This window comes from Semicossyphus pulcher, unplaced genomic scaffold (genome assembly GCF_022749685.1).
Source record: "Semicossyphus pulcher isolate SPU_LCO1_2020_fin unplaced genomic scaffold, fSemPul1.0.p SCAF_2, whole genome shotgun sequence".
NCBI classification, from domain to species: domain Eukaryota; kingdom Metazoa; phylum Chordata; class Actinopteri; order Labriformes; family Labridae; genus Semicossyphus; species Semicossyphus pulcher.
The window spans coordinates 22918870-22946667 of record NW_027211693.1 but is presented as its reverse complement, the minus strand read 5'-3'; the positions used below and the strand labels follow the sequence as shown (position 1 = coordinate 22946667).

At 41.3% G+C, this 27798-nt stretch overlaps 4 protein-coding genes across 6 annotated transcripts in view; 1 reads left to right on the top strand and 3 right to left on the bottom strand.

Annotated features, from left to right (window-relative positions):
- Positions 1-3420: 3420 nt before the first annotated feature.
- Positions 3421-7006, top strand: irg1l (immunoresponsive gene 1, like). Its single transcript, XM_069670419.1, has 6 exons — positions 3421-3460; positions 3889-3943; positions 4061-4248; positions 4540-4632; positions 5025-5230; positions 5753-7006. The coding sequence occupies exons 1-6, from the start codon at positions 3443-3445 to the stop codon at positions 6678-6680; spliced, it is 1488 nt and encodes a 495-aa protein (XP_069526520.1). The 5' UTR covers positions 3421-3442; the 3' UTR covers positions 6681-7006.
- Positions 7007-13708: 6702 nt separating this feature from the next.
- On the bottom strand, positions 13709-15428 carry glod5 (glyoxalase domain containing 5). The gene is made up of 4 exons (XM_069670514.1): positions 15362-15428; positions 14805-14960; positions 14327-14482; positions 13709-14166 (listed from the first exon to the last, which is right to left on the bottom strand). Exons 1-4 carry the CDS (start codon positions 15416-15418, stop codon positions 14023-14025), a joined length of 513 nt encoding a protein of 170 aa, XP_069526615.1. The 5' UTR covers positions 15419-15428; the 3' UTR covers positions 13709-14022.
- Positions 15429-16318: 890 nt separating this feature from the next.
- rlim (ring finger protein, LIM domain interacting) lies at positions 16319-23004 on the bottom strand. 2 transcript variants are annotated; one of them, XM_069670512.1, is made up of 4 exons: positions 22897-23004; positions 21525-21751; positions 20161-20265; positions 16319-20072 (listed from the first exon to the last, which is right to left on the bottom strand). In XM_069670512.1, the coding sequence occupies exons 2-4, from the start codon at positions 21691-21693 to the stop codon at positions 18313-18315; spliced, it is 2034 nt and encodes a 677-aa protein (XP_069526613.1). In that variant the 5' UTR covers positions 21694-21751; positions 22897-23004; the 3' UTR covers positions 16319-18312. The 2 variants fall into 2 exon arrangements, with proteins under 2 accessions (XP_069526613.1, XP_069526614.1); XM_069670513.1 differs by having other exon boundaries at positions 21525-21748.
- Positions 23005-26154: 3150 nt separating this feature from the next.
- The window catches only part of nexmifb (neurite extension and migration factor b), a 53736-nt gene continuing 52092 nt past the window's right edge, over positions 26155-27798 (bottom strand). The window contains exon 4 of one of the 2 annotated variants that reach the window (XM_069669993.1): positions 26155-27136. In XM_069669993.1, coding sequence (XP_069526094.1) covers positions 27034-27136 — 103 coding nt within the window. In that variant the 3' untranslated portion in view covers positions 26155-27033. The remainder of the gene's footprint in view (positions 27137-27798) is intronic. The other variant, XR_011308642.1, reaches the window with a different exon arrangement.

Here is a 27798-nt window from a genome sequence, read left to right as displayed (position 1 = left end):
TTTCTACATACTTTCTAGTTCATAAGGGAGTCTCTGCAGAGTGGAAAGCAGGAAACAGACCAGAACTACCTCCATGACGGTTGTCAGAAACAGCAAAACCAGGTTCCTGTAGGCAGCTGACACAAACAATGGGAGAATGAAAACAAGCTCACAAACAACGTTATGAATCGTTCCTTTTTTAATCTTGTAAATCTTACCAATCAGCATGAGGAAAGCATTGATGACCAGCAGAGCGATGGCTCCTGCTGTGAAAGCGTAGGCTGCCTCTTTGGGAAGCTGAAGCAGGTTACCTAAAGAAGAAACACTTGGGATCAGATTTTTGGGCACTTCAGTCAGATAAAGTCTCAACCTTATCACATATTTGTATCGACATACCTGCAAACCTAAACCAGGTCCAGGTTGCCCATACTGCCACGTAGATGGACGAGATGACTGATCCAAAGCGGTCCCCTCCTGTGACCTGCAGCCGGCTGACGTAGGCCTGGATGATGGCTCCAGAGATGAGGACCCAGGGGACGGTCAGATGAAGAAAGGTGGGATTTGTGCTGGATGAAATTGCATGAAGAGCTGAGAGAGCTGCGACCCCGTTTGAAAGGTAGAACAAGGCGTCTGAAGCCTGGTCAGTTTTTGGAAGACCCTCTTGGTTTCCCTGTTGGGCTCTTCTGCAGCCGAAAGTCTTCCTCAACCTCTCAGTGGAGACGGGCTGTGGGCCTACAGGGATGAGAGACTTCTCTGCTATGGAGTTGATAAGACGTGAGAAGGTACCATACAGGGAGGCTGCGGTGAACAGGGAGCAAGCTACACCAAAGAAGATGTAGTATCCCTGTAGAGGGATCTGGGGGATTGTTGAGACTGTGAGCAGGACGAACAGCATGTTGTGGATCAGTTCCAGGACGTCTGCATTCAAGCTTCCCACGCAGAGCACCAGGCCTGCCATCACAAAGAACCAGTCTCCCACCATAGCTGCCCTCCCTGACACCACTCTACTGTCCTCCACAAGCAGAGCAGATATCACAAACTCATCCCAAGCCTTGATCAGCCAGTACATGGCATGGAGACCAAACTTGGTGGTGTGGTAGCCATCTTGGCGCAGATGGGCGTAGTAGCTGGAGAACAGCTGAGCGACTGTGATGATTGAGACCCACACGGCTCCTAAGCCAAAGGACTTCATGTACCCGAAGCTGTAGAAAGCAAAGATGAAGGGGGCAACAGTGTCACAGAAGAAACCCAAGGCGATTGGCTCTGCATATTTTGTGTTTTTCTTCTTCTCTTGGCCGATGCTCTGGGCGCTTGCTGAGCTGGTGGTCCCCAGCAGGAGAACATTAAAGAGCGGGGTACCGAAGCCTTTGAGGACTAAACGTTGAGTAAGACCTTTGAGGAGCAGTGCGGCTGAACCATAGATGGCAAAAAGCAGAATGAGCAACTCCAGAACCCCAGAGACAACAAGAGCCCAGGAGCTTGCTACCAAAGCCACTGCTTCAAAAACTAAGGTCAATGTGATGGCACCAAAAACAAAAGGCATGATGTAGTTGACTGTGGCCGAGCAGAAGGCCAGGAGAAAGGACAGGAGGATATAGGGGACCAGACCAGCGATGGCTGACTCTTTAATGGACTGGCTTAAATGGCTAACAGCGATGTCTGTGGTGGCATTCAAAGACATGTTGCTCATCACATAAGTCGACAGTGAAGAATTTATCATCTGATTTGGCACAGAAGCATTTATAGCAGTTTCAGTGAATGCACCAAAGTAGATTCTGGTGGCCCCATAACTTCCCCAAAGAGCAGCATAGCCAATGAAGGCAGTGCCACTCAGATGATCGTATTTTCTAAAGGAGAGCAGTCCAGCCACCAGCTGGCAAATACCACCAATCAGGATCAGATGAACACCTATGAGAAACAAATGGAACTGATTTTACAAAGAGAACTTTGAATGACCTTAATTATTGTATTTTAGCAGACTAAAGATAAAAGTTGTACCTGCAAGTATGTTCTCCACTCCGACAGGAGCATTACCGGTGCGTGCTGTGTTGAAGTTCTGTAGAAGTACGAGGAAAGCACTGATCCCGTTGGATAACATGCCCAACACTCCTGGTTCTCCATAGAAACTGGCTGGAAACCCGTCTGATGTTGCCATAGTGTACTGATGTCAAAGTGTAGTTCCACTGAAACAATAAAACAGATGACCCTATAAACTCTGCATTTTACATTAATTCTGCAGTATTCAATGCAGAAATCACCCAAAAGACAAATTGAGAATACTGTTTAAATATTGGTTGATTCTTTGTAGCAATTTAAATGCCAAAGTAAAGTGGACTTTTAGGTAATACTGTGTAGCTAAAATATGCAATATGCAAATATGCAGTCAGGTTAGATGCACAGACTGAGTTCACTTTGTAATAGGAAACAACAACCTTTCATTCTTAAAACCCTGGAGAGTTTGCAGCAAACTGGCTTTAATGTCTCCTTTTAGCAGAACATTGTACAAAGACTCAAAGAAAATAATAATACCTTAAAGAACATAAATAGACTTTCAAACACACAGTATATGCCCCACTCTCTTGTTCTTATCTCCTTTAACACTTACAGAAAGCTGAGAGTGTGTGGCCCTGCCCAGTCATGAGCGGGCTGACCTACTGCTGTTGTGACAGAGAGATAACTGTACTCAACTCAGCTGCCGCAATAACTGCAAAGTAGGCATTTTATGAATAACTGACAAACTAATATTTACAGATTGAAGCACAAAAGACACTTACTGTTTTTACTTTGTCAGTTATAAATTATCAATTTTAATTTTTGTATTTCCAGTTAATATTTTTTCTCTTGAAAGAGCATCTTTAAATACTGTGAACATGTCAAAATCAGGGTATAACCATCCATTAATAATGTAGCCTGTAATAAAGTACTAGCTAATAATAGTAATAGTAAATAGTAATATAAGTAAATGATTCTAAAGTCTTACCTCGTTAAGACGCTCTGACAGGTGAACTGTTGAGTTGTTCTGAAGCAGAGATGGAAGTTTGACATAAATAAGGCTGGAGTGGAGGCTGGAGGAGGAGTTGGGAAAGAAAAATTCCCCCCACACAAATGTACAGCCTGCAACCTGAGAGGTGACATCACTGCAACTCACCTTGTCCAATAAAGCACCACTCCTTCCTCCTCCTTCCTCCTTCCTCCTCCTCTGAGGATGGTGATGCTGGTTATGAGCATAAAGATAATGACCACAGTGGAAATTCCTCTACGTGACCTGAGATGTTTTTTTTTGTTGAGGATATAGCTGTGCTTTCCTGTTCCGCCCAGATCTGTTTCATCAGTCACTGTGAGTCCTGGACTATATAAGGCAGGTACTCTCTCATCCCAAAGCATCACCATCCATCAGAAGCTGTTGACTGCACACCTGCTGCATCGAGGAGAAGGAAAAAAAAGAGTTGAACTAACTGAAGCCATGATCTCCAAATTACAGGTAAGAGATATTTTCAAAGATTGATTTCTGTTAGATTATTTGCTGGGTGTGTTTTTTTTGTAACTTTTTGACTTCATCCAGTCAAGGATTAAACACAAAACTCTACTCTACATAGTTTTCACTATGTGTGTTAAAATTAAAAGAGTGATCTTGTTAAACGTTGAGCAGATTACATATTCTGTACCACACCTGTTCCAGCACCGCCTCACCTGCACAAAAGCTCTTTCAAAAGCTGTCTGACAGAGTGACATTTATTAGAGATGTAATGAGCTCTGAGCGAAGGCAGAAAATCACTGCGTGTGTGTGTGTGTGGTCACAGATTGTAATCTGAGATGATAGAAAAACAACATTGTTATAGGAATGAGATAGATGTTACATTTAGTGGTTAACAACAGTTAGTAAAGATATTCTGTCCTTTTGTCCTGCAGAAAACCATCAGACCAGTATTGGCTGTCAGAGGGCTGCATAAGCCCGCAGTGGAAGGTACACTTTACTTTGAAAGACTAAACTTTACTTGATAATTTTACCCAAACAAAGAAGACATTTATCTCTGAACACTTCCTCTTTACTCACTCCTTACTTTCTCCTTCCCCCGTGCAGTCCTGAGGCGCCCGGCCCCAGAGGACACAGTGACAGGCAGCTTTGGGAGCTTCATCAGTGAAGTGAAGCCCCAGCACCTGTCCTCTCTGGTGCTCCACCGCAGCAAAAGGATGGTGCTGGACAGCATTGGAGTTGGCCTGATTGGAAGCACGACCGACGTGTTTGAGCTGGCTCTGCAGCACTGCCAGGTGAGGCACAGGGGAAAGAATAAAATTACTTTCTGAAGGTCTTATCTGATATGAAGCAATTAGACGGATGAAAGAAATTGCTTGACCTTATACAAACATCAGTCGTGAGTCAACAGCTGTGTGCAGACAGAGGAGATTTTTTCTTTGACATTTTACTGAAAAAGAAAACTTCAGCTTTCAACTAAAGAGTAATGAGCCAAAGATTTTTTATTAAAGTTCATTTTATGTGATTGTAATGAAAATGACCCTGCAGGGCCCTGTGTTTACCCGTCTCTGTCCTCTCCCCTTCAGTACATGTACGCTCCTGATGACATCAGCTCTGTGTACGGACGCAGGGACACGAGGCTCTCACCCACACTGGCAGCTTTTGTCAACGGAGTGGCTGTGAGTATAAATAGATGGAACAGATGGGTCAGCATAGTACACAGAACACCGGGCAATTTAAAATGTACCAAACCCATACACACATACTAAAGCTGTTTTTACACTCAGCTGTTGTACTGTCTGAGCAGCTGACCACACAGGATGAAAATACAGACCTCACATTACCTAGAAAATTTCCAGCATTAAGCTCATTTTTTAGCCTGCATTCGCTTCCAGTGGTTGAAGCACCTAGAGAGCTTAATTGGAGCTAACTGTAACAACTGTTTATGCCTATGGCTGTGTTATTTCATAAAGCACAGCAGGGTCATGTTCTTGTTAGCATCAAGAAAAATCTACAAATACTATCTATCACGTCACTGTTTAAAATGTGTTTTTGTTTTTTTACCCTTCAGACTCACTCCATGGACTTTGATGACACATGGCACCCCGCCACTCATCCCTCAGGAGCGGTCCTTCCTGCTGTGCTAGCACTCAGTGACATGATGCCTGCCAACAACAAACCTAGTGGCCTTGACTTCCTGCTGGCTTTCAACGTCGGCATCGAGATCCAGGGACGACTGATGAGGTTCTCTAATGAGGCCCACAACATCCCCAAGAGGTGAGCACCCATAGTGTCATTTATAGGCTAACTGGGTCTCTTTGGTTGATGATCAAACAGATAAAAAGCTAGCTTCTGTTCTACATGGAGAACAGGTTTGGACGGGAGTTCACAGAGATCCATATTTGGCTCTGCTGATCTCTGCACTGTGCTTTACAAGCAGGCTGTTGCAGTGTAATGTGCAGCCTCTTAGTGGTGTCAATGAGCTGTGAAAGGCGGGTTATTATGTCCGTCTCAGGGACAGCACAGCCTCTGTGGGTAGTGTTAGCACAATTAGCCATGTGGAGGTGAATATCACACACACACACACAGTGTTTTTGCAAGTCAAATGACCCAACGCGTCATTTTCTTGTTTATACATACTGAAATGACTTCAAACCTATTTAAATAAGCTGCCTCTGCACGTCACATAACAGAGCATCTGTTTGTATAAAGAGCCGACCTGACAAACAGGAGCCACTCTTAGTCACAAGAGTAAAAAGTTCCACCTGACACACGTCTCTCTGTCTTCCTCATCTCCAGGTTTCACCCTCCCAGTGTGGTGGGGACCATGGGAAGTGCAGCCGCCTGTGCTCGCCTCCTGTCTTTGGATCCCTTCCAGTGCAGTCATGCCTTGGCCATAGCTGCCTCTCTCTCCGGAGCTCCAATGGCTAATGCAGCCACTCAGTCTAAACCCCTCCACATAGGTAATGCTTCACGCTTGGGGCTGGAGGCTGCCCTGCTGGCCTCCAGAGGCCTCGAGGCGAGTCCTCTGGTCCTGGATGCTGTCCCTGGGGTGGCTGGCTTCAATGCATTTTATGAAGACTATCTGCCGCAGTCTCTAGAATCACCCAATAAAGACGGGCATATGTTCCTATTAGAGGAGCAGGACATGGGGTTTAAGCGCTTCCCCGCCCATCTGGGGATGCACTGGGTGGCAGATGCTGCAGCCTCGGTTCATAAGCTTCTTGTGGGGTTTGGACCTGGCACTGTGTCGCCATCTCAAGTCCAAGAAATCCTGCTCAGAGTCCCCAAATCAAAGTACATCAACAGGCCTTTCCCTGACTCTGAGCATGAGGCACGCCACTCCTTCCAGTTCAACGCCTGCAGCGCTCTCCTGGATGGTGAAGTGACCGTGAAGTCCTTCGAACCTGCTGCCTTGAGTCGCCCTGACCTGCACGCTCTGCTGAGCCGTGTTCGCATGGAGCACCCCCAAGACAACCCAGCTAACTTCAACCGCATGTACGGAGAAGTCAAGGTGACGCTTGTCGATGGAGACGTGCTGAAGGGACGCTGTGACACCTTCTACGGTCACTGGCGCAACCCGCTGACTAATGAGAGCCTGAGGAAGAAGTTCAGAAACAACGCAGGCGTGGTGCTTCCCTCAGAGAAGGTGGAGGGGCTGATTGATGTGGTGGAGGAGCTGGACAGAGTCGGGGACTGCAGGGCCCTTCTCTCACAGCTGCAATGAACCCAGACACACACGACAACTAAAAGACATTTTACCAAGACAAACGTACATATTCAAAATGATGCATTTATCCAAAAAGATTATGAAGAAACATTTTGCCTATTGCACTTTGTAAAGGTGTTACATGAAAAGCTGCTATAGGCCGCCTCACTGTACAGTTATGTTTTCACACTGTGCCTTTTAAGATAATGACAAACATAGATCTTTAATCTTATGTGCAAATTCAGAAATGATTTATCTTCTTTGTGCTAATTTATTTTCTTATTCTATTTTATAATGTTTCAAGAAATCAACATAAATTGTAAAATGACAACTAGTTCCACTACAAAGGGAAAATGAAGGATTGTTCAGTACATATTTTGAAATATCTACTTTAGACATATATTTAGTGTTTGCACATATCTGTACTTTATATTGTGTTTTTGTGCCAAATAATGGATGTTTGAATGTTAATTTAAGTCATGTAAACGCTTCTTTATATAGCATTATTTCCTCTTTGACATTTTCACCTGTCATTTCGCATATGTAGCATTTCTGTCTGTGAATTTTTCCTTCAATAAAACTTCTCAAAAACACATTGCGTCCTCTTTTGCATTGGACAATACTCGCATCTCTTCCTGTATGTACTCAAAGACACCTTTAATTAACAGTAACATACAGTGTAGAGGAAATATAATAGCTGTATTTCCCAGAAGAAAATATTATGTTGAGATGATTAATAAAGGCCAAAGTATAACAGTCTTAGGGTTAGGGTTAATCACTGCCAGCACATTATAAAACTGATGTTTGCTGACCTTTTCCCATGAAGGAGAAACGTGTGTTTCCTTAAAAGTTAAACAGTAACTGCTATGCACACAAAAGTTTGAATCCTAAAGAGATGCTTTTCTTTTCTAAGTGTGCACATTTGGAGCGGAGGAAACACAAGGAAACGAGTTTTAAATGTGGAGCAGTGCTGGGAAAGGGGAGCTGTTTTTCTCATTCCAGGCTGTGGTCTTTGACTTAATGTTTGGCAACACGTCTGCACAGGAGGGGAAAAGATGAAGGTCTAGTCAGCTCTGGGAGACAATGGGGGGTCTGTTTCATGCAACTGTCCTGCTCAGTCTAGCATTGACCATGGGAAAATAACATGTCTTTGCATGTCCGGAGTCTTTAAGTTTGTTAAATCACAGAATAAGGCAACAATAAATAAAGGGTTAATAGAAGAGGAAACTATTACATTTATTATTAAGGCAAATAACAAAGTCTAAATGCAGGCTGACAAAGTTTAGGAGGCAACCAAAAAACTTGAACCGTTTATTTTTTTCTTGTTAATCATCATCAGCGACATCAACAAGATCAATATAGTCATCATCACCATGAATATCCTAATCAACATCAACAACATCCTCAATCTCGGATCCCATCGGCTATAGTCTGAAAAGATATAGCCTCTGGGGACACCTGTGAACGTGTCGGGGGGTAAGCGATAAACAACTTCCCGTCAAGACTTACTTTTCAGGGCTCTGGTTTAGCTTAGTTGGTAGAGCAGGCGCCCCATGTACAGAGGCTGTGGTCCTCATCGCACTCATCGCAGGTTCGACTCCTGGTCTGCCGATCATCTGGTGCATGTCATCCCCCACTCTTTACTCCCAACATTTCCTGTCTATCTTCAGCTGTCCTATAATTAAAGGCAAAAGCCCAAAAAATTTTCTTTAAAAATAAAAAAAAAGACTTCCTTTTTCGTTTGTTGAACAAGGGTAGGATCAATCTGACGCATTCGAGGAAGTCGGGAAATCTGAACGCTGAACAGCTTTCGTGACACAGCGTCAGGGAATTTATCTCAAGTTAAATTTTAGATCTAGAGCAGATAATGGGAGCCGGGATGTCATCACAGCGGATTAAGATCCGCTTGCTTTTGCTCTCCACACGGACTGTTTTTCCTGCATACGCCCCAGCCTGCTGATACGTAATTGGCCCGGAAATACACGTCCCTGCCTACAGATTCCTAATGAATGATGAATATCCTAATCAACATCAAGCACATCCTCAATGCCAACATCATCACTAGCATCAATATCATGAAGTGCAGAGAAAGAGCAAAGTCAGAGAAAGTGTTCATGAAAGAGCTGGGTCTTTAGCTTCCTCTTAAAGGTGAAAGGCACTCTGCAGACCAAATCAAGTTTGGTAACTCATTCCACCACCAAGGGACTACCAAGGAGAAGAGTCTAGTTAGCGACTTGGGGCCTTTTTGGGACAATCGAGGCCACATGAACTTTGAAGTTTAGCTGGTTGACAATTGTGATGCCCAGGTTCCAGGCAGATTTTGTGGATATGACTTCAGTTAGTCCGAGCTGGATATTGATCTGTGGTTGGATAGAGGGACTGGCTGGGATGAGAAGGAGTCTTGGATAGGTTGAGCTGACAGTGGCGTTCTTTCATCCATTTAGAGATATCGGCAAGCCACGAAAAGATATGTGCCAAGACTGTAGTGTCGTCTGGTGGGAAAGACAGGAAGAGCTGGGTAACATCTGCATAGCAATGGAATGATTGCACCAAGTGAGGTGGTATATATTGAAAAGAGAAGGGGACCGAGCACTGACCATTGAGGCACCCCTGTAAATAAGCTGTGGGGTTTGGACACTTCTCCTTTCCAAGGTTCTCAAAAAGATCTCCCTGAGAGGTAAATTACATGAACCAGAGGAGAGTAGATCCTGAGATAATATCAGAGAGAGTGGAGAGGAGGATTACGTGGTTCACTATGTCAAAGGCAGCTGACAGATCCAGCAGAAATAGAGCTGAGGACTGCCCAGCAGCTTTAGCCAGATGCACTGACATCCTCTTGGTTTCAGAGAGTACCAAGCACATTATCATCACAGAGCTGAAATTGCTGTGGGAGGACCGTATGGAAGAGACCCATGAAAGGGAGAGGACGAAGTACAACCAATTGGTCACTAATTGTCACACGCAGAGCTGGAAATACAAATGTATGCCCATCGAGGTAGGCTGCAGAGGTTTTGTGGGGCACTCACTCCACAAATCTTTAGCGTCCTGGGCATCAGAGGACTGGCAAGGAACAGAGCCATCAAGAACATCACAGAAGCAGCCGAAAGAGCCTCAAGATGGCTCTGGATCCAGAGAGGAGGCCCATGGGGATTAGAGGGCGCAACGGCTGGGTCGCCTGGACGAGGGTGTCTGATGTTTGAAAGACCCGAAACATCCTATGACCCTGGGATACATCACTGAAGATGTGTTCATGTGCATCGGAAGATGTATTATTAGAATGTATTAGTGGTGTTTGACTGTAAAAGCACATTGATTTAAAGCGATCATTACCTGATATGGTAAAGAAACAATGAAGGCAAAGTCTTCAAAAAGACTTTGTACAAAGGCAATAACGTCGTCACTGACTGACCATGTTTTAGCTGTTAAGGAAAATTTGTAAAACGTGATGACGACACTTTTCTTCTTAAGGAAATGTTGTTACATAATGCAACTTTGCAAGTAAAATGAATACAGTGATACAATAATGAAACAAGGAAGATGCACACAGCAAACCGTAAGTTTATACAGTGATTGTATTGTGTGTTGTTGGCATAACATTCATCATCATTGGCAAGTTGTAATTGTTGGAGAGTTCTGCCATAAACCCTTCCTGCAGTGTGTCTATCATAAGGAAAGGATTCTCAAGGTAAAGACAGCAACAGAAACAAAAGCAGCTCAAAAAAATCCCCATGATGTGAAAGTTTAACATACAGGACATTTATGTGTCGGGGGACACTTACGGCTTGAAGCCTATCCCAGCTATCATTGGGTGAGAGGCGGGGTACACCCTGGACTGTGATCGCCATGTCTTTGGACTTCTGGAGTAAACCAGAGTACCTGGAGGGAACTCACGCATGCGCAGGGAGAACATGCAAACTCCACACAGAAAGGCCCACTATGTCCGAACCCAGATTCAAACCAGGAACCTTCTAGCTGTGAGGCGACAGCGCTAACCACTGCACCACCTTGCAGCGCATGATGCGTTCAAGAAGCACTAAATACTTTGGAAATAAAAAACACACAGGTCAGATTTGTCATATTAACATAAAGACATGTTCAATCATCCAAACAGCTCATATGATGATTTATAACTGATGTGTAAAGTACGACCAACTGGTCACTAATTGTCACACGCAGAGCTGGAAATCCAAATGTATACCCATCGAGGTAGGCTGCAGAGGTTTTGTGGGGCACTCACTCCACAAATCCTTAAGCGTCCTGGGCATCAGAGGACTGGCAAGGAGCAGAGCCATCAAGAACATCACAGAAGCAGCCGAAAGAGCCTCAAGATGGCTCCGGATCCGGAGAGGAGGCCCATGGGGATTAGCGAGTGCCATGGCTGGGTCTCCTGGACGAGGGTGTCTGATGTTGGAAAGACCCGAAACATCCTATGACCCTGGGATACATCACTGAAGATGTGTTCATGTGCATCGGAAGATGTATTATTAGAATGTATTAGTGGTGTTTGACTGTAAAAGCACATCAATTTAAAGCGATCATTACCTTATATGGTAAAGAAAGTATGAAGGCAAAGTCTTCAAACAGACTTTGTACAAAGGCAATAACGTCGTCACTGACTGACCATGTTTTAGCTGTTAAGGAAAATTTGTAAAACGTCGACACTTTTCTTCTTAATGAAGAGGAGATGTTGTTACATAATGCAACTTTGCAAGTAAAATGAATACAGTGATACAATAATGAAACAAGGAAGATGCACACAGCAAACCGTAAGTTTATACAGTGATTGTATTGTGTGTTGTTGGCATAACATACATCATCATTGGCATGTTGTTATTGTTGGAGAGTTCTCCTATGAACACTTCCTGCAGTGTGTCCATCATAAGGAAAGGATTCTCAAGGTAAAGACAGCAACAGAGGCAAAAGCAGCTCAAAAAAATCCCCATGATGTGAAAGTTTAACATACAGGACATTTTTGTATCGGGGCACACACTTACAACAATAAGATTATAAGAGAGGGGTAACGTTTCCTTATTCTCTCCAAAGAGGACGACACAATAGAAGAGCAACATTAGACATCTACAGACTTCTCTTCAGTTATAAAGCTGTGACATACAGTGCATGGATTGTCCATACAACTGTTTCCATACAGGCTGTTATCTACAGGTTAAGCTGTAGTGTCATGGATTACAGTCAGGAAACAGAGACATAATGTGGTGATGTCATCTTTTCACTGACATATGAACACATGACAAACAAACTGAGCTTTGATGTAAAGTGGGAGGGAGGTCATTGAGGACGCTAAGGACCACACTGAAATATTCAGGGGAAATAATGTGTAGACAGGAATATTCACCACGGAGACCTCATATCTGTGCAACTTTGATAGGCAATACTTGTAAGTTTGTGGAGATCATTGACGCATATGATGTGTTCATCCATCCATCTATTATCTACCGCTTGTCTTGTTCAGGGTCGCGGGGGGCTGGAGCCTATCCTAGCTGTCGTTGGGCGAGACAGATACAGACCACCATTCTCACATTGACACCTACAGGCAATTTTAGAGTCACTAATTAACCTAGCAAGCATGTCTTTGGACTGTGGAAGGAAGCCTGAGTACCTGGAGGGAACCCACGCAAGCACGGGGAGAACTTTTGTCTCTATTGCTGTATTTATCTTGAGAAACCTTTCCTTATGATAATCACAATGCAGAGAATGTTTAACGAAAGAACTGTCCAGGACTAACAACATTATCACTATATAAACAATTTTTCCTGCATGCTTCTACAAGATAATTATCAGTCATTATCAATTATTATCAATATCATACAGTTATGTAAGTGACTGATACGATCATAAAACAATGAAGAAGCATACAGGAAAAAGTGTTTAAATAATGATCAATATTTTGTGTTTTTAGTAACAATCATCATCACTGATATGTTGTTAGTCCTGGAAAGTTCTTCCTTGTGCACAAGATAATAACTTATTACCACAAGATAATTGTCGTGTACGCTTAAGATGATAAAAAATTTCCTGCATGCTTCTTCCTTGTTTTGGGAAGTTGTCCCTAGTGCGCACAAGATAACAACTTATCTTATCTAAGTTATTATATTGTTCAAATAGGTTACAGCAGTGTTTATGATTCCACTTGCCATCATTTGTCATTATCTGCCTCTATTTTGCCAATAATAAAAAATGTTTATAATGTATTCGTAGTAGCGTTACACTGAGACTGGCATTTTGTTTGTACGTGAGCGCCCTCTGCTGGAGCCCCTGCAGACATGAGGGATGCGCCCCATGTTGTGTTGATGTGTTATAAGCTCTGCTAAAATACATGAAAATAAGTTCGTTTTCTGGGTTAAAGTGCTATTTATCCATACTGTATGGTTGAGATAATCTCTGAATTCAATATCAGACGCTTTTGTGATGTTACTGAGTCGCTGAGTAGGCTCACCACGTTATTATGCTTTGCTAGCTAAATCGTAGCTTCATCATTAATCTTACCTACAGTTAGCTAAATAAATATTCTGTGTTTTCGCATTTTTGGAGCTTATTACTTCTACAAAGGTGACTGTGATAGACTTAATGTTAAAAGTGATGTTTATGCCCGGTTCATTACACAATACAAGAGTAGTCCTACACAACTACACAAACAACATAACTTGTGTACACAAGATAAAACGTATCATTCTGGGGACTTCAGGGGCTCCGTAACTATGTGTGCACTACAGCAAGTAGTATAGACGAAGTTTCTCAATGTCTCCACATAACTGAGAAAAAAAACAAATTGTAATGTAAATTGGAAAATGATTCTCTTCTTATGTAATTACCTGACGTTTTTGGCGTTTTAAGTTGATTTTAAAAACCTGGCATTAAAAGTGCCATAAAACAGAATTAAAGTAACAATAAATGGCTTTAAGCAAGCACCTTAACAACAATAATATGAAGACATGACGGCGTATAATAAAAGTGAAATTGTGTCAAAAAGCTAGTAAAGACACTTTAGTACATTGAGGAACCTTTTATTTTCAAAGTAAGTTCAGGTACCCGTTTAGTAATATAGCTTGACATCTTATGGTGTTGAATTTTTTTTTCCTAATCTAAATTAAGAGTGCTCCAACAGCGTTTTCTACGCATACTTAAAATAGCAACCTCTGGTCAGCAGAGCTGCACAGGAACTCTCTGTACAGCCAACTGATGTTATCAGCGCCAGGCTGATTATAGTGCCTGCGTGGTTTCAGTATTTTTGGTCTAAAGACGTCATACCTGAATCTGTAATTATGCAGAGTGCGTCCAACAGATGTGTGTTAATTGGCATTATGAATAATTCCTTGTGAATTCATAAATAAGGCCAAAGAAGTCAAGAAGATCCCTCTGATTTGGACTGGTTATAGTTTGACACCTCAATGAGGTTGTGGTCTGGATCCCTAAAGTAAAGAGAGGTGATGGTCCCCACAGCTCCAGTCCGCTCCACTGGACCCTCCTCTACCTCCACTCCACACACCTGCAGAGGAGACACTTCAGTGACAACGTATCCCCGAAATGGTAACAAAATATGACATACAAAGTCGACTGGATATCAAGTGGTAAAGAATAGCCACTTACAAGATTAAGCTTGACATCAATAATTTAAACAGAATAAATGTAGGAAGTGGGTGAAAGACCTTCAGATGTGCAGCCACAGTAGCCAGAGGGGTTTTGGTGATGAGGCACAGGTCTGCAGAGCCAGAGGTTGGATGTTTTGCTTTGGGTTCAAACTCCTGACCCAGCTGGTGAAGGTTAAACTTCTGCTGCCCGAAACCCAGAGCCTTACGGTTCCCCTTAAAAATCCAAAGACAGGATGTGTGGGTGTTTAGCAGTGTCCCAAAGCTTAAGGTTCCACAGAACTGAGTGGAGAGTAGCTATCAGCTGATATAAGCCTGCCATCTAGTGGATGGTCTCTCCAAAAAAAAGCACAGAAGTGTTTAATTTCTCCTGAGCCCTTGACAATAATAATTCGTGTATAATGATAATATTAATTAAAAGCTGAATTTCTAACAAATATCAAAGTACTATGAATTACTTATTATTACTTAATCTTTATACTACTACCAATAAAAACATTGTTAATAATACATTTAATGTACAAAGCACGTTGCATACCTTGAAAGTGATGACATCCATGCCAAGGACTGAGGTATAAAAGTTGACAGTGTCTGGCACACTTTTCACTGTTAGTACCAAATGATCCAGGTGGCTCACTTCAACAGGACAGGTGCTTTTGAATTTCACACCGACAAGTGTTTGGGTGGAGACAATCTACAAACGATAAGGCAAATAGATTGCGGTGATATAAAAATAAAAACTGATGTTCAAGTAAATAGGCATTGGAAGTAAATTCTGAATCAACAGCGCCGCCGCGTGGTGAAATGTTGAGCACTGCATCCTGTAATTACTTGGAAGGTTAAACTATTGTCGTTATGCTGATTGTTAGCAAAAATGTATTTAATTTCCACCCTTCAATCCTGAGAGAGTACATGAACACAATTTAATTTAGTTCGTCTCATAAGAGGCCATTTAAGTGTTAAGTTACACCGGTCACGATTTCTCTAAAGGTAAGTGTAAACTGACGTTCAACGGCGCACTCTCAGTCACACTTTCAGAGTGTGCCCATGTTGTTTTAAATTTCAGCTTAAATAGCATGTTAAGACAGACTGTACCTTCAAACTGCTCCTGTGAACGTGCCACAAACGGTTCCCAACTGCCCGAAGCGCCATCCTTGCCGTGGTCTGTCACCGGCACTTCCTTGTTCGTCCACCTTAAAGGGCCAAAACACTTCCAAACTTTAACTTTTGTTTACGAGACTTTATTCCGTCTGTTACTGCTGCATTAATGTCATGCATAATATTAAACACACTGGATTTCCAATGAATGATTCTTTTAAATCTTTGTCAGTAATTGTTATTCTGATAGAGCATATTCATACAGAATGGATTATTTTTTAGCAGACAGTTGGGAATGAAAAGGGATTTCCTTTCCCACCAGTAGGGGTGCTGGTAATAACACAGGCATCATAAGTCAGAGCACACGCTATGTACAATGTTGTAAATAAAGCTAATTGGGTGTGATCTTTAATGCTAACATAAGTAATGGAAAGTGAGACTAGCCGTACTTGCACTTCTTACCACCATCATGGTTATCATTCAGTTCAATAGTAAGGCTCAATTTTACAAACCTTGTTAAAGCTACTGTTGAGGAATTTTCAGGGGACCACTGTGGACGAAGCTGTACCTCTTATCTCTTTGCTGGTTTTGTCCTGTATATGCTTAAGTGGTGGTTTTTAACAACAAATCATGTCATATGTATCACTTACTTAAAATGTTTGCCCTGAAAAATGTAAACAAAGGCAGTGTGCATTTAATCGCTTCGTCTGACACCTACCCCTGCCTGCGGTTTCAGGCATTTAAAATAACTATATAGAAACAATCAATCTTGTCGCTGATGGTCTGGTTTGCTTGGTTTGCAGAGTAATCAGAATTAATTTCAGTCTGTGTCATAACCAGTGAAAAAACTCCTAACAGGGGCTTTAAACATTGAAAACATTTTAAGTAGAACTGTTAGAGAACACATATCAATCAACAGTCAAATCAAAGCAAACAAGAAAAGTATATTTATACCGTTTAATATATAAGGTAGAAGTAATAATTAGTTATGTGTGCAGCTGGATGAGGAATATAATTACCCCACAGTGCAGCGACTGTACAGAATTCATACCTTCAATGTATTTTGAAGCATAACAACTTGTTTAATTCAGCGGTTAGTTTCATTTAACACCCAGTTCACATACTGCACTGGGTGGATCACAGAATAAGGCCAAAACTAAAGCATGGCCTAAAAGGGAACATACATTTCATTTACATGTTTATTATGGTATTCAACAATGACAATGTCTTTCATTCAAACTTTTATGTCCCACAAAGGGAGGTAACAATTGTGGCAAAGACATCAAACAGTGAAACAAGAAACATGACAGGATGGCATTGGTAGTGATGCCCCTTTCTTCCTTTAGCCAGTGTTCCTGTTCATCAACAGTGCTATTAAAACCTACAGAACTTCTAAATAAAATAAACTTCAACACATTTTAAAAGGTAATAAGTCTTCATTTAAGATTTTAGCCTTTAACAACAGTTTTAACAATAGCATACATTTATATCATGGTTTGTATTTCCCTACTTTCACTTAGCATGTATTGCACACTGATATGAAGCATCTGCTCATGAGGCTGGAGGAGGGTACAAAAGACTTCTACTGGAGCCGTTCTATGACAGGGGGATGATGTGAATTTTGGTAAATGTCTGACACTTGGAACTCTGGATTAATAACTTAAGTTGCCACTTGTCCATTTAGTTGGGCCAACAGGTAAATAAATCTTGAGAAGCAAGTCCACATTTCATTTTAGGTCAATTTACGTCATTTGACTCTGCAAAATCGGCTTAGAAAACGTAATTCATCATTCGTCAGTTATTTAAGACAACCAATATGTTCCTGAAAAGAAATAAAGAAGCAGTAGCAAATTGATGAAAAGACAAAATGATTGTGAGATCATTGTTGCACATGAAAAAGTCAATGTCCTTTTACAAGTAGGAAAAGCAACTATATTCAAATTTCTGACATCATGCCTGTTAGTATAATATTTTTCAGGTGGGAAAATTCACATGCCAACAACTTGCTATCAACCCAATATCTACTACCATTATAGAGACATCCCTAATTTCTGGTATGAATACTAATCAATCATTTTTAAGTTAAGGAAAAAAAAATGTAATAAGAATCCAAAATAAACTTGCAATTTGCAAAAGTAACCTTGTGGTATTTATCTTTCCATTATACCTGTACAAATTGTTTTTTTTTTGTTTTTTTTGAACAATTCAGCTCGTGGTATAATGCCACACCAACAGTTCCTTTCAGTCATACTGTAAATGGCAAGCCAATTAATGTTCTACATCCTCTGGACATCACAAACTCTGTTTATTTAAATGATTCTGCTGTGTACCACTGATGCAACCTTTCTGTTTAACAACAAATTTAGGGATGCTCTGATAGAGAGTCATTTTGGCCAACACCACCCAAATCTTCATATGACATAATTTACAATCCAAAACCAATTCACTGATACAAAGTATGAATCAAAATCATTTTTTTACAAGCTTATTTACAGCTAATACTTTAAACTGGTGCAACTAAGAACTGTACCAATACCCAACCTCTGTAAGGCGCCACTGAGGGAGCTAATACAAAAAGCAGATGTGCCTGAACTACCTGAAGGTGTGCAGCATTTATAAACCGGGAGATTCTTCATGATACAGGTCTACCAGAGCATAGCTTGATGCAATGCAACAAACTGCTTGCTTTGGTCACTACAGGTTGATTCAAACAACATGCATTGCTTGTGCCTAACTTTGGACTGCAATAATAAATCTTACTAGGGATTGAAAATGTCCTGATTAAGCTGTATGGAGCACCCCAAAATCACACCTGTGACTTCTTTATGATCAAACTCACAAATGGTATGAAGCGTGAACAGTGGAGATACATTTTCTCAAATCCTTCTTATAGACTTGGGATATTGGATTACTTAGGTTGAGACAAAAGGCCTGCAGTCTGTTAAGAGCTACACCACACTCTCTCGGTTGGCTGTTACCAGCACAGCCCTGCGGCAGATTGGGCAAGTGGAGTTTTCAGATAGCCAGCGGTCGATGCAGTGCACATGGTACTCATGAGAACAGGGAAGCTTACGTAGCTTGTTACCTTCTGCATACTCCGTTATGCAGACACTGCAAGTCTTCAAGGCATCACTCTCACCAAAGTTGCGCATGGAGAGGTTGTCAATCTGCTCTTTGGTCAGCCCTTGTGGCTGGTCCTCATCATCATCATTTAAGAGAAAGAAGTGGGCGAGCCGCAGGAAGGGCAATGAGCTGGGCTCTTCTAGGCTAATAGGTGGTCTAGGTCGAGCCCTGCCACCAGAGGCAGGTGGAACAGTGGCAAGGCCCTCATCCACATCTGTCTCAGCTGTCCTTGCTCTGACTCCAGCAGCCACAGGGGGTTCATCAACATCAGCAGCAGGAGCAGCAGCAGGAGTAGCATCTGGGTTGTTGAGAGCTTCAGCCAGATCCGCAGGTGTGTTGACTCCACGGTTTGAATCTGAAGAATCAGAGTCTGAATCCATGAGGTAGCCGAGTTCACCAAAACCAGTCATAATCTGGCGAATCATAGATTGGAGAGCCATTGAGGTTGCCTCTCCTAAACCTGCGTCAGAGATTCTTCGGATAGGGATGCGTATTGTGCTGACATACGTCCGCACACCAGCACGCTCAGAGCGTGAGAAAGTCCTACGAAATCCTCCACGCTCACTCTCATAAAGAAATGTGTTGTTAGAGTTCTGAGAGCGTGAGCGGGTACGACTGGCAATGCTGTCTCTCTGGCGATACTCGCCTGGACGCACACGACGCACCTGGAGATCAAGCATAATAGTAGGGGGACGCCGCCCTGCTGCGCCCCCTTCCCCCCCAGCAGCCTCTCCTTCCTGAGAAGCAACATTTTGGGTCTCTGGAGCCATTTCTGGGCCAACCCTAGATGGCTGAACATCACTGTCAGCAGTGCTTTGCCTAGAAAGAATATGTTGCCGTGTCCGAGAACTACCCTCCACTTGAGGGACAGGGGGAGTAATAGGGGAAGAGGTGGGGACTTGAGAGCTGAGAACATTACGAGGATTAGGGAGACCATCCAGCTGATCCAAGTTGAGAGGAGATCGGCTCCTCGCTGTACGGGCCCTAGTCCTGCGTGGCTCTGGGCTGCGGCTGCGGGGTCTCCTTTGTCCTCTGCGTGGAGAAGGAGAAAGTGGGGGTTCTACTGGCAGGAGCACTGCAGCAGGTGAGCTCGGGGGTTCTCCTAAAACCTCTTGTGAAACAATCTCTTCGAGTTCAGGCTCTGGTTCCACTACGACAGCCAACTCCTCTACAACTGGTTCTTCCACCACTTCCGTCTCCATGGGGACTGGGGGTTCAACATTTGCAACGACTACTTGAACCTCTGGTACCACCTCTGGTGCCACCTCTGGCGCCACCTCCAGGGACACCTCTGGAGTTTCCTCTTGAGGCCTCTCTGGAGACTCTTCTTGAGACTCCTCTTGAGACTCTGGAGGAGACTCCTGCTCCCCTTCAGCAGCTGCCTGCTGTTCAGCCAGGTTGCGGTTCACACTTATCTCCAGGCTGAAGCGAAAGTCACCACTGTTTGGGTTGGTTTGGCTTACGGCCCGCCATGACTGGTTTCCACGATGCCCAGTTCTAGTTGTGTTGCCTGTGCGCCTTACGGTGTTCAGCCAGTCCAAGAGGCTATCCCCACTGGCAGGATCCTCAGAGGTTTCCGGTGGTTCTGAAAATCAGCATCGTTAGCAAGTGACAAATCTTATCTGAATTGGCAGTAAATTGCTGAATCAAAAAAAATAATAATACCAACTTACCAACTGGATCTTCTCCACTTTCAGTGGGGGGGGTGTTATTCTGCTGCTCTGGGCCATCTTTGATTTGCTGAAGTCTACTTAACAGCTCATCCTCTGTAGCCTCTCCTAAAAAAGACAAAACAATACAACAGAGTTATTAAAATGTGTTTTTGCTATCCAACCTTTCTTGAAAGTTGTGGTGTTTGATCACTTCCTCTTCTCTAGTCAGACCACCAATGTAAGCTGGAAGAAAGACTTGTTTCTGGGAGAAGTGCAAAGCTTAGCAAAGCAAAGCTTCTACAATAAGAATAAACATTTTAAAATTGGGCAGAGGTTCCCTGTAACAGCTACGTATCTGGCTGGCTTAGAACTGAAGTAAAACTAAAGAAAATGTGCACTATATTTAAGAACTAATGCACGTGTCAAAAAGGAAAATAACTGTTGTCAATGTTTGCACTGTATTGGCCCATAGAGCTGTATGCTTCTCTTTGAACACAGCAATAGGACAATACTGAAAACCTCTGGACTTACCAGGGCATGCCACTGTCCATTCAATGCCCTCTCCTTGCAGGGCGCTCCGCTAAAGGATGCTCCAAACTTACATTCCTCCTCCCACTATCCTGGGACAGAAATGGATTGGGCGTCTTCAGTTGTTCATAGTCTGTTGCATTTCGAGCATAGTGACAATCTAAAACTAGAGGTGGCTACCCAAGCTTAACTTTTAATACAAATTCTAATACTTAATGGCAAGCAGAAGACATTAGGGATGGAGGATGACAACAGGATTTTAACAACAGGTCACAACTAGATCAATGTTGATATCATCAATAAATTATTATTAAAAAGTTTGCAACACAAGCCTTACAATAATACGCCTGTAGCCGAATTAGCCCTGCTGGATAACTTATGATGTAAAGCAGCGACTGACACACCATGTATTTTAAAGAGTTTTGAGTAAGCTAATAATGATGTCTTCTTTTAAGTTTTTCTAAATCTTTATAAGCATCTTGTTGAACATTTGTCAGCCTACTATTTGAGACTTTAGAGCAAATTATATAATTCTGTAGAGCTGAGGCTAAGGATAGAAAAAGAGAACATAAAATGAGGATTGAGTTATTTAATAAAAAGTAACAAAAAGGTAAAAGTCAAAAAGTCAATATGACTTTCCTATGCTGCACACATCCGTACAACACTGTACAATGTTTCTTTGTATCATTTTAATTCACTCTTAATACCTGGAATGAACCGCAAATTTGTTAACGAGACAGTTTTATTTTGCAATAAAACTATTATTGATTAGAGTTGCTTAAATGTCAAAATCCCCACAGTCGCAGATTTCTGTCACAAGACTACAGACTGGTATAATGACATTAAAGGCTTATTACCTGGGGTTCCCAAAAGATTGTTGTCTCTCATTAGACGATAGTCCTCATCACTGAGATTGTTGACAAACTGATAGAAGGCCTCCTCCCTGCCCAGCCGGTCCTGCTGCCGTCTGAGCTGGGACTCTGGCTGGTCACTGCCACTCTGATCTAAACTGTCAGACCCCTCCATTGATTGAGAAGGGAGGGAGGGTCGGGGGTGTTCTCCAATCTTTAGCAAGATCTAGCTGCTGCAGCAAAAGGGGAAAAACAGATAAGATGTAATTCAAGAACTGACAGATATACCCTGCTTGTTGACTCTACATATAGTTAGAAGTGTCAAGGTAAAGTCAGGAATACTACTTCGAGGGAGGGGATTTACAACCAAAGGCACATGAAAATGCTTGATTTGACACCCAAGTATTATCTCTGTTAGCTATGATGAATTTAATGGCCGATTCAGTGTATAACCATAAACAAAGGGAAATCGACATGCAGGAAAAACACGGGCCAAAACACAGCAGCTCAATGAAACACACTCGGTATTTAAGAAACGTAGCTAATGTTAGCATGGTTTGACAAGCTAAGTTACTATAATAGCAATAGTACCTAGCTGCGCCATGGTGTTTATCATAACATACAGCGTACTTGTCCTACACGCGTGAGAAAATGTGGCGGTTGTAAGTTATAAGTAATGTAAATAATTCCATGGTTTGAGTATTTCAACGTCCTAGGGAAAACAGTATGTTTCTCAAAGTCGAGATAAAAACAAAATGGCATCATCTAGCTAAGCTTACGTTAGCTAGCGCTTAGCTTTCTATACGGTTGCGAACTGTGACAACTTCAACCAGTATTAGTTATTAGGAACTGTGACTTTGAGTGTAGCCGTGTGTAAAGCTAACGAACGACTGGAGATAGGGTGAGTACGAGCCCGTGTGTATCGACTTCATCTTCTTTTATGTCCAAACAACCCCGGTGATGTTGAGCTTTAATTACGCTAACGCTTGCAAGCTAACATGCTAACTAGCTGAGCAGCTAACCAACTACATACAGTTTCAACGAGATTTCTGACGCTAGCTAAAGCTAACTTAGCAAATAACTTCGTGACAAGTGTCCCCACTTACATGAGCTATACATAATAATTTATTAGCAAACATGTCGCCGATACCTCGATTTATGTCTGTTTGTGATCAATGGACATTAATAAAATAACGAGTTTCGTTGTAAATATAGTGAAGATTCCGTTAGCATCACCGCGAGCTAAACAACCGACGTCAACCAGTGACGTTCACAGCCCGTACCTCACGAGAGCAAACAAGCTAAAATTAGCTAGCTAATGAAAATAAAGGTAATTAGAAGGGATACACAATCTGTCAACAAATGTATTTAACAATACCTGTTCAATGATATCTCTAGCAATGTAATCGTACAACCCAGATGTTCCACTAAAATTCTCAGAAAATCGCTTGACTGTTTAGCTAAGTGCGATTTCAGGATTCCATTTTCTTTCTTTAGGAAGGCTACAATGATCTTCCGGAAACTGAGCTATGACATGTTATTTTCCCCGAGCGAGGCCTCGCAGGTAGAAACAGGCAACGCGATAACACAGGCTAAATGGTTTGAGTCTCCGCCTGCCAATCGTGGCGACTGAGGCAGGGTGAGCCCGATAAGTGGGGCTGCCTGACAGACGATACCCAGGGTACAAAAGCTTCACTGAGAACGGCTTTAGAAAAAGGATGTTTGTTTTGGACAGTGTGGCACTGTTCAGCTGTAGCGTCACGAAGCGGTTGTAAATGCAAATAACCATCTGCAGAAGGCACATCCGAATGTTTAACTGGCTAGCGTAAATTATGTATAGGCTAAAAAAAGTAATCTGTCTCATGTTCATAGACATGCAGGAAAAGTAGGCAGCCAATGGTCTATGCCACTTCACATCATTAAGAGTAGCAACGCACGAATTCTATAGTTACTACTGCAATTGTTTATCCCAGACCATAAGTATGTTTTTAAAATGGTTACATTCTCGTATTTAACAAAGGCAATAGCCTATAAATGGTAGCAGACAGAGACAGAACGCATGATAGTGATTTTCTGATATTGCTGAAAAAGTTAAAAACTAAATTCCTAAATTCGATTATGAATTTACAGCTTTTTAAGTTGTATAGCCTTAAGATTGTATAACCAGTGGCGTTGTGCACAGCATACAAAAGCAAAAGGAATATCAAATAAAGTGTTATACAGTTTGTATTGCTCAAGGAAGTGTCTCACATATTCACTCAATGCCACTTCTTTTACAGCCAGCAGTGTGTGCTGAACTTCTCATTCCCACTGATGAATAAGCTCATCCTACTCGGCCGTCGTGTAAGTACATCTACACTGCTTACAACACATTGTCAGAGGACAAGCATTTTATCAAGGTGCATCCAAAAAAGATCATGGTTACATGGTAAATGGTTAACCCACCATTTTCAACAAATGAACTAGACTAAAATATAATAAAATAATAAGATAACATAAATTCACTTTTAATGACGGTTTAGTGCTTCAAATGTCTAAGCAAATGGCTGTTTATTGTTAATATTTTGCCATTGAGGTTTATTTTCCTGTTTAGTTTTAATACAAAAAACACTGCCATGAGGTATAATTTTTTCATAAACTTGATATCATAATGTCTGACTGATTTTGCTGTCCATTTCTGTAACTTGTATCAATAATAGTTGATTATTATTAATGCGCGGAAGCCTTGAGTATGGCTCCTTGGCTGTCGCCATCTTGGTTTTTTGATGTAGCCCCATAAGACGACAGGTTGACTGGTCACCCTGATAGCAACTAATCAATCACAGGAGGCCCGCCCTAAAGGTGCCCTGCTTAATTGTTGACTTTACTCTAAATGCGACCGAAACTTTAAAACATGCTTTAATAAAAGAAAAAAATACGTGAAGTTAGTGTTTAAAGCAATAAGGAAAATGTTTACTGAGCTAATAAATCAGCTGAGAAGTAGGGTCATCTTCTGGTGGACTTGCATACAATCGGATTCCTTTTTGCAACCACTGCAGTCGCCATTAGAAAGCATGCATGCTTAAGACACTTCCACAGTGTCTACACTTTTCAAGAGGCTATGTCTACTAATACAAAGTCTATGCATTATAAATATGTAAACACTAATGTCTTAACTGTTAATCTTATTTACAATTTATCTACAAAAATATCCTGTACTTTTAAAGCGGAAGTGTGTTTTTTAATTTCTTTCCACTTTAATTAAAATGTAAGTTAAAAATATTTTGTGATGACTTAACCATTTCAGTGACACATAATGTCCTTACAATGCATCCAGGTGACAAAATAAGAAAGCCCAAACAGCACGTCAAAGTCAAGGGGAATTAATTAAATGTCTAACTATATTTCTTATGGGAAGAAACACCATGTGCTTGTAGCAGACTCTAGACTTTAGTGTGGGTGGATGTGGGACAGTACTGATACAGCAGGAAGCCAGAAAAAACAATGGTGACCCTTAGGCAGTAGGTGGCATACTCACTTGTAAACCAAAACACTGGCTGAAGACTGCAGCTAGCGTTGACAGACACATGTTTGGGAAAATGCCAGAAAATACACATATATCTTTAATGGAGGCTTTTGGGCAAAACCTTAAATATATTGTTCAGACACAAAATAATTTTAACTACCTAGAAATGCTAATAAGCCAGTTTGTTCTGGAATCAACACATCAGATTAGTCTGTAAAATGTTGTTTTTAAAGATATTCTGAAATGATCTGCCAGCAGAATAAATATGTGTTTGAGTAATTGTTTTGTTTGTGTTTCTTGTGATCTGACTCAAAAAGTGCACGCCTACATTAGAAAAACATGCAGAAATAGCGTGCCGATTCTTTCAAAATGTTACCCTATTGCCCTGTCAGTAATGATAAAAAACAACAAACGCACAAACAATTGCCATAATGACAAACTACTGTCCTAATGAGAGCGTCTATGGTGGTCTATACAGTAAACACACGCTGACAAAACAACCAGGATCTCATTTAATAACCACAGGTGTACCTGATCCGTTGCATTAGACTCTCTGTCTTATAATTTGCCTGCTCCCTGATCTGCTATGGGTGAGTAAAGAACAAACACAATGCTAATACCACCTGACAATTTTGGAAGCATACATCACAGGATCTGTTTATGGTGTGAGACAGTATCTACAGCTCCAATTAAGCATGCCAGAATGAGTTGCAGTGCAGACCACAGCAGCCCAGCTCAGAGTTATGGATGAGCAGTCACTCTAGCGATGCCTGACCCTGTGCGCTAATTAGATATGACATTAAAATAACATGAGCCAGAGCCAGACTTGTGCAGAAATTAAAATGCCTTTCGTCCAAGAATCTTCCCATGTAACAAATAAGGACAGCCTAATTGGAACGAGTAAGGTAGCATTTACATTACAAACAATGAATATGAAGATTCAATCGTTCCCTATTACTATTATTGCAGTAGTACTACAAAGATGGGTGGGGGTAATTTTAGCAGATATGTTACTTACACATCATTTCTGACAGCTCAAGAGTGGGTATTGTTTGTTTGTTGTTTTTACTGTAGTTACCGGCTACGGAAATGGGTGGGTGGTAAAAAACACAACCCAACTCTCTTCAGAAAGCAGCATTCAAAATCTTATTTTAATTTGTATATTTACTCCATAAACATTATTACAAAACTCAGCAAGTTACCAATATTACATTATCACCATACAGGCTTGATCACAAATATTTAAAACCTTTGCAACAGTTACAACAAAACAAAAGAAACAAAATAATACTCAAATAATTTACATGAAAATCTATAAAACAGCAAATTGTTCACAAATTATATTTTTTCCAAGTTTTCATTTTTTTTCTTTGCTTATTTGTGTTTTGCACAGTAACACAACACTCTCACAACAAGATCATGGTCTTATTACAAAACTCCCAACAAAATGTAAATATTTCTAGTTTTCTGTTGATACTTTCATATTTTGGTTTTTAAAACCAGAAACTTGTCGTTGTATATCCTTTCCACTGCCCATAGAGGCGCATAAAAGGTTACTCACACACACAAATACTTCACAGCACTTTCTAAGAAAAATATACACTTACAAAATATGTTACAAATTGGCACACAAAAAATATACAAGATTTTGTAGTGTCAAGAGTTCATTAAGATTCCTTCTGGTAACAACTCTAGACAGTATATATAAAGCTCGGTAATCTTTTAATGAAAAGAGCAAAAGTAATTCCAATCAATGTCAAAGAATCATGAAGTGAATACATCAAACATAACATTTTAATATACATTCATAAAGAGGGTTAGGAACCTAATCTATTTTGCATTTCTTTTTTTGTTAAATCTGGGAAAACAAAAAACCCAAACCAAAAGAAAGAAAAGAACAATTGTCAGCTTTCTTAGCACCATTAACATGAGGCAGCTCAACAGTGGCACATTTTAGAAACAAAAAAAGAGGAAAATAAAAGAAAAAACTATGAACTGAGAGAAGTACATTCAATTTGACAATAGGCAGAAATGAGAGAAGGCAGACTTAACGGGCTTGCAGCCCATGTGGAGCTTCCCATCAGCAGCTTGTCTTGGTCCTAACCCTGATACACTGGAGAAAAGAAACAAAAGATCATGGCAGAGAGGAGAGAGAGAAAGAGACAGAGAAAGATTGATTATGATTCTTGCCATATGCAAGCAATCAATTACTATCACCTGTGCGTCAGAATTACCATATCCAGTGTGACAAGGCCTGTTTTTACATCAAGCTTCAATTTCCTGCACATCTCCATGCAGTCTCATGTAATTACTGTTTAAAATTATACTCAACGTTCAAGGGAGAGAAAAAATAGGCCTATTGTTTGAGTTTATATCTGTTAAAGGATTATATCTTGTCCCCATTTGAAGGGGCTCTGTATTTCTCCTAAAAGTAATTTATGATTAAAACATTTTATAATATATTTAACATGATTGTATATTTTTTTAAGGATAGTGAGGCAGTGAAAGAGCCCAAAGTGAGTGATATTAATAGCCTGGGAATGCACAGGATCAGATAGCACCAAGCCTTTTTTCAATTAGTGCCTTTACTTGGCCTTGATTTTTAGGTGACAATATTTTCTGATAAAATACTGACCCATCAAAACTGAGATGACAATTTAAGACAACGTATAAAAGTAAGTACCTTCAGAAGAAATCATTTCAATTAAGACATAATGGGAAAAATTCACATTAAAAAACAGAAACCAAATATACAATTGGTGAAACTTATAAAGG

Bases quoted from the DNA above. Each gene is read 5' to 3' on its own strand.
- irg1l (XM_069670419.1), top strand. The intron at 3,944-4,060 runs GTACACTTTACT...TCCCCCGTGCAG, and splicing joins GCATAAGCCCGCAGTGGAAG to TCCTGAGGCGCCCGGCCCCA. The intron at 5,231-5,752 runs GTGAGCACCCAT...CCTCATCTCCAG, and splicing joins GCCCACAACATCCCCAAGAG to GTTTCACCCTCCCAGTGTGG.
- glod5 (XM_069670514.1), bottom strand. From the start codon at position 15,418: ATGGCGCTTCGGGCAGTTGGGAACCGTTTGTGGCACGTTCACAGGAGC. The intron at 14,483-14,804 runs GTATGCAACGTG...TGGATTTTTAAG, and splicing joins TGGATGTCATCACTTTCAAG to GGGAACCGTAAGGCTCTGGG. The intron at 14,167-14,326 runs GTCTTTCACCCA...TCTCCTCTGCAG, and splicing joins CTGTGGCTGCACATCTGAAG to GTGTGTGGAGTGGAGGTAGA.
- rlim (XM_069670512.1), bottom strand. From the start codon at position 21,693: ATGGAGGGGTCTGACAGTTTAGATCAGAGTGGCAGTGACCAGCCAGAG. The intron at 20,266-21,524 runs GTAATAAGCCTT...TGTCTTTTTTAG, and splicing joins CAATCTTTTGGGAACCCCAG to GAGAGGCTACAGAGGATGAG. The intron at 20,073-20,160 runs GTAAGTTGGTAT...GCTGATTTTCAG, and splicing joins AAGTGGAGAAGATCCAGTTG to AACCACCGGAAACCTCTGAG.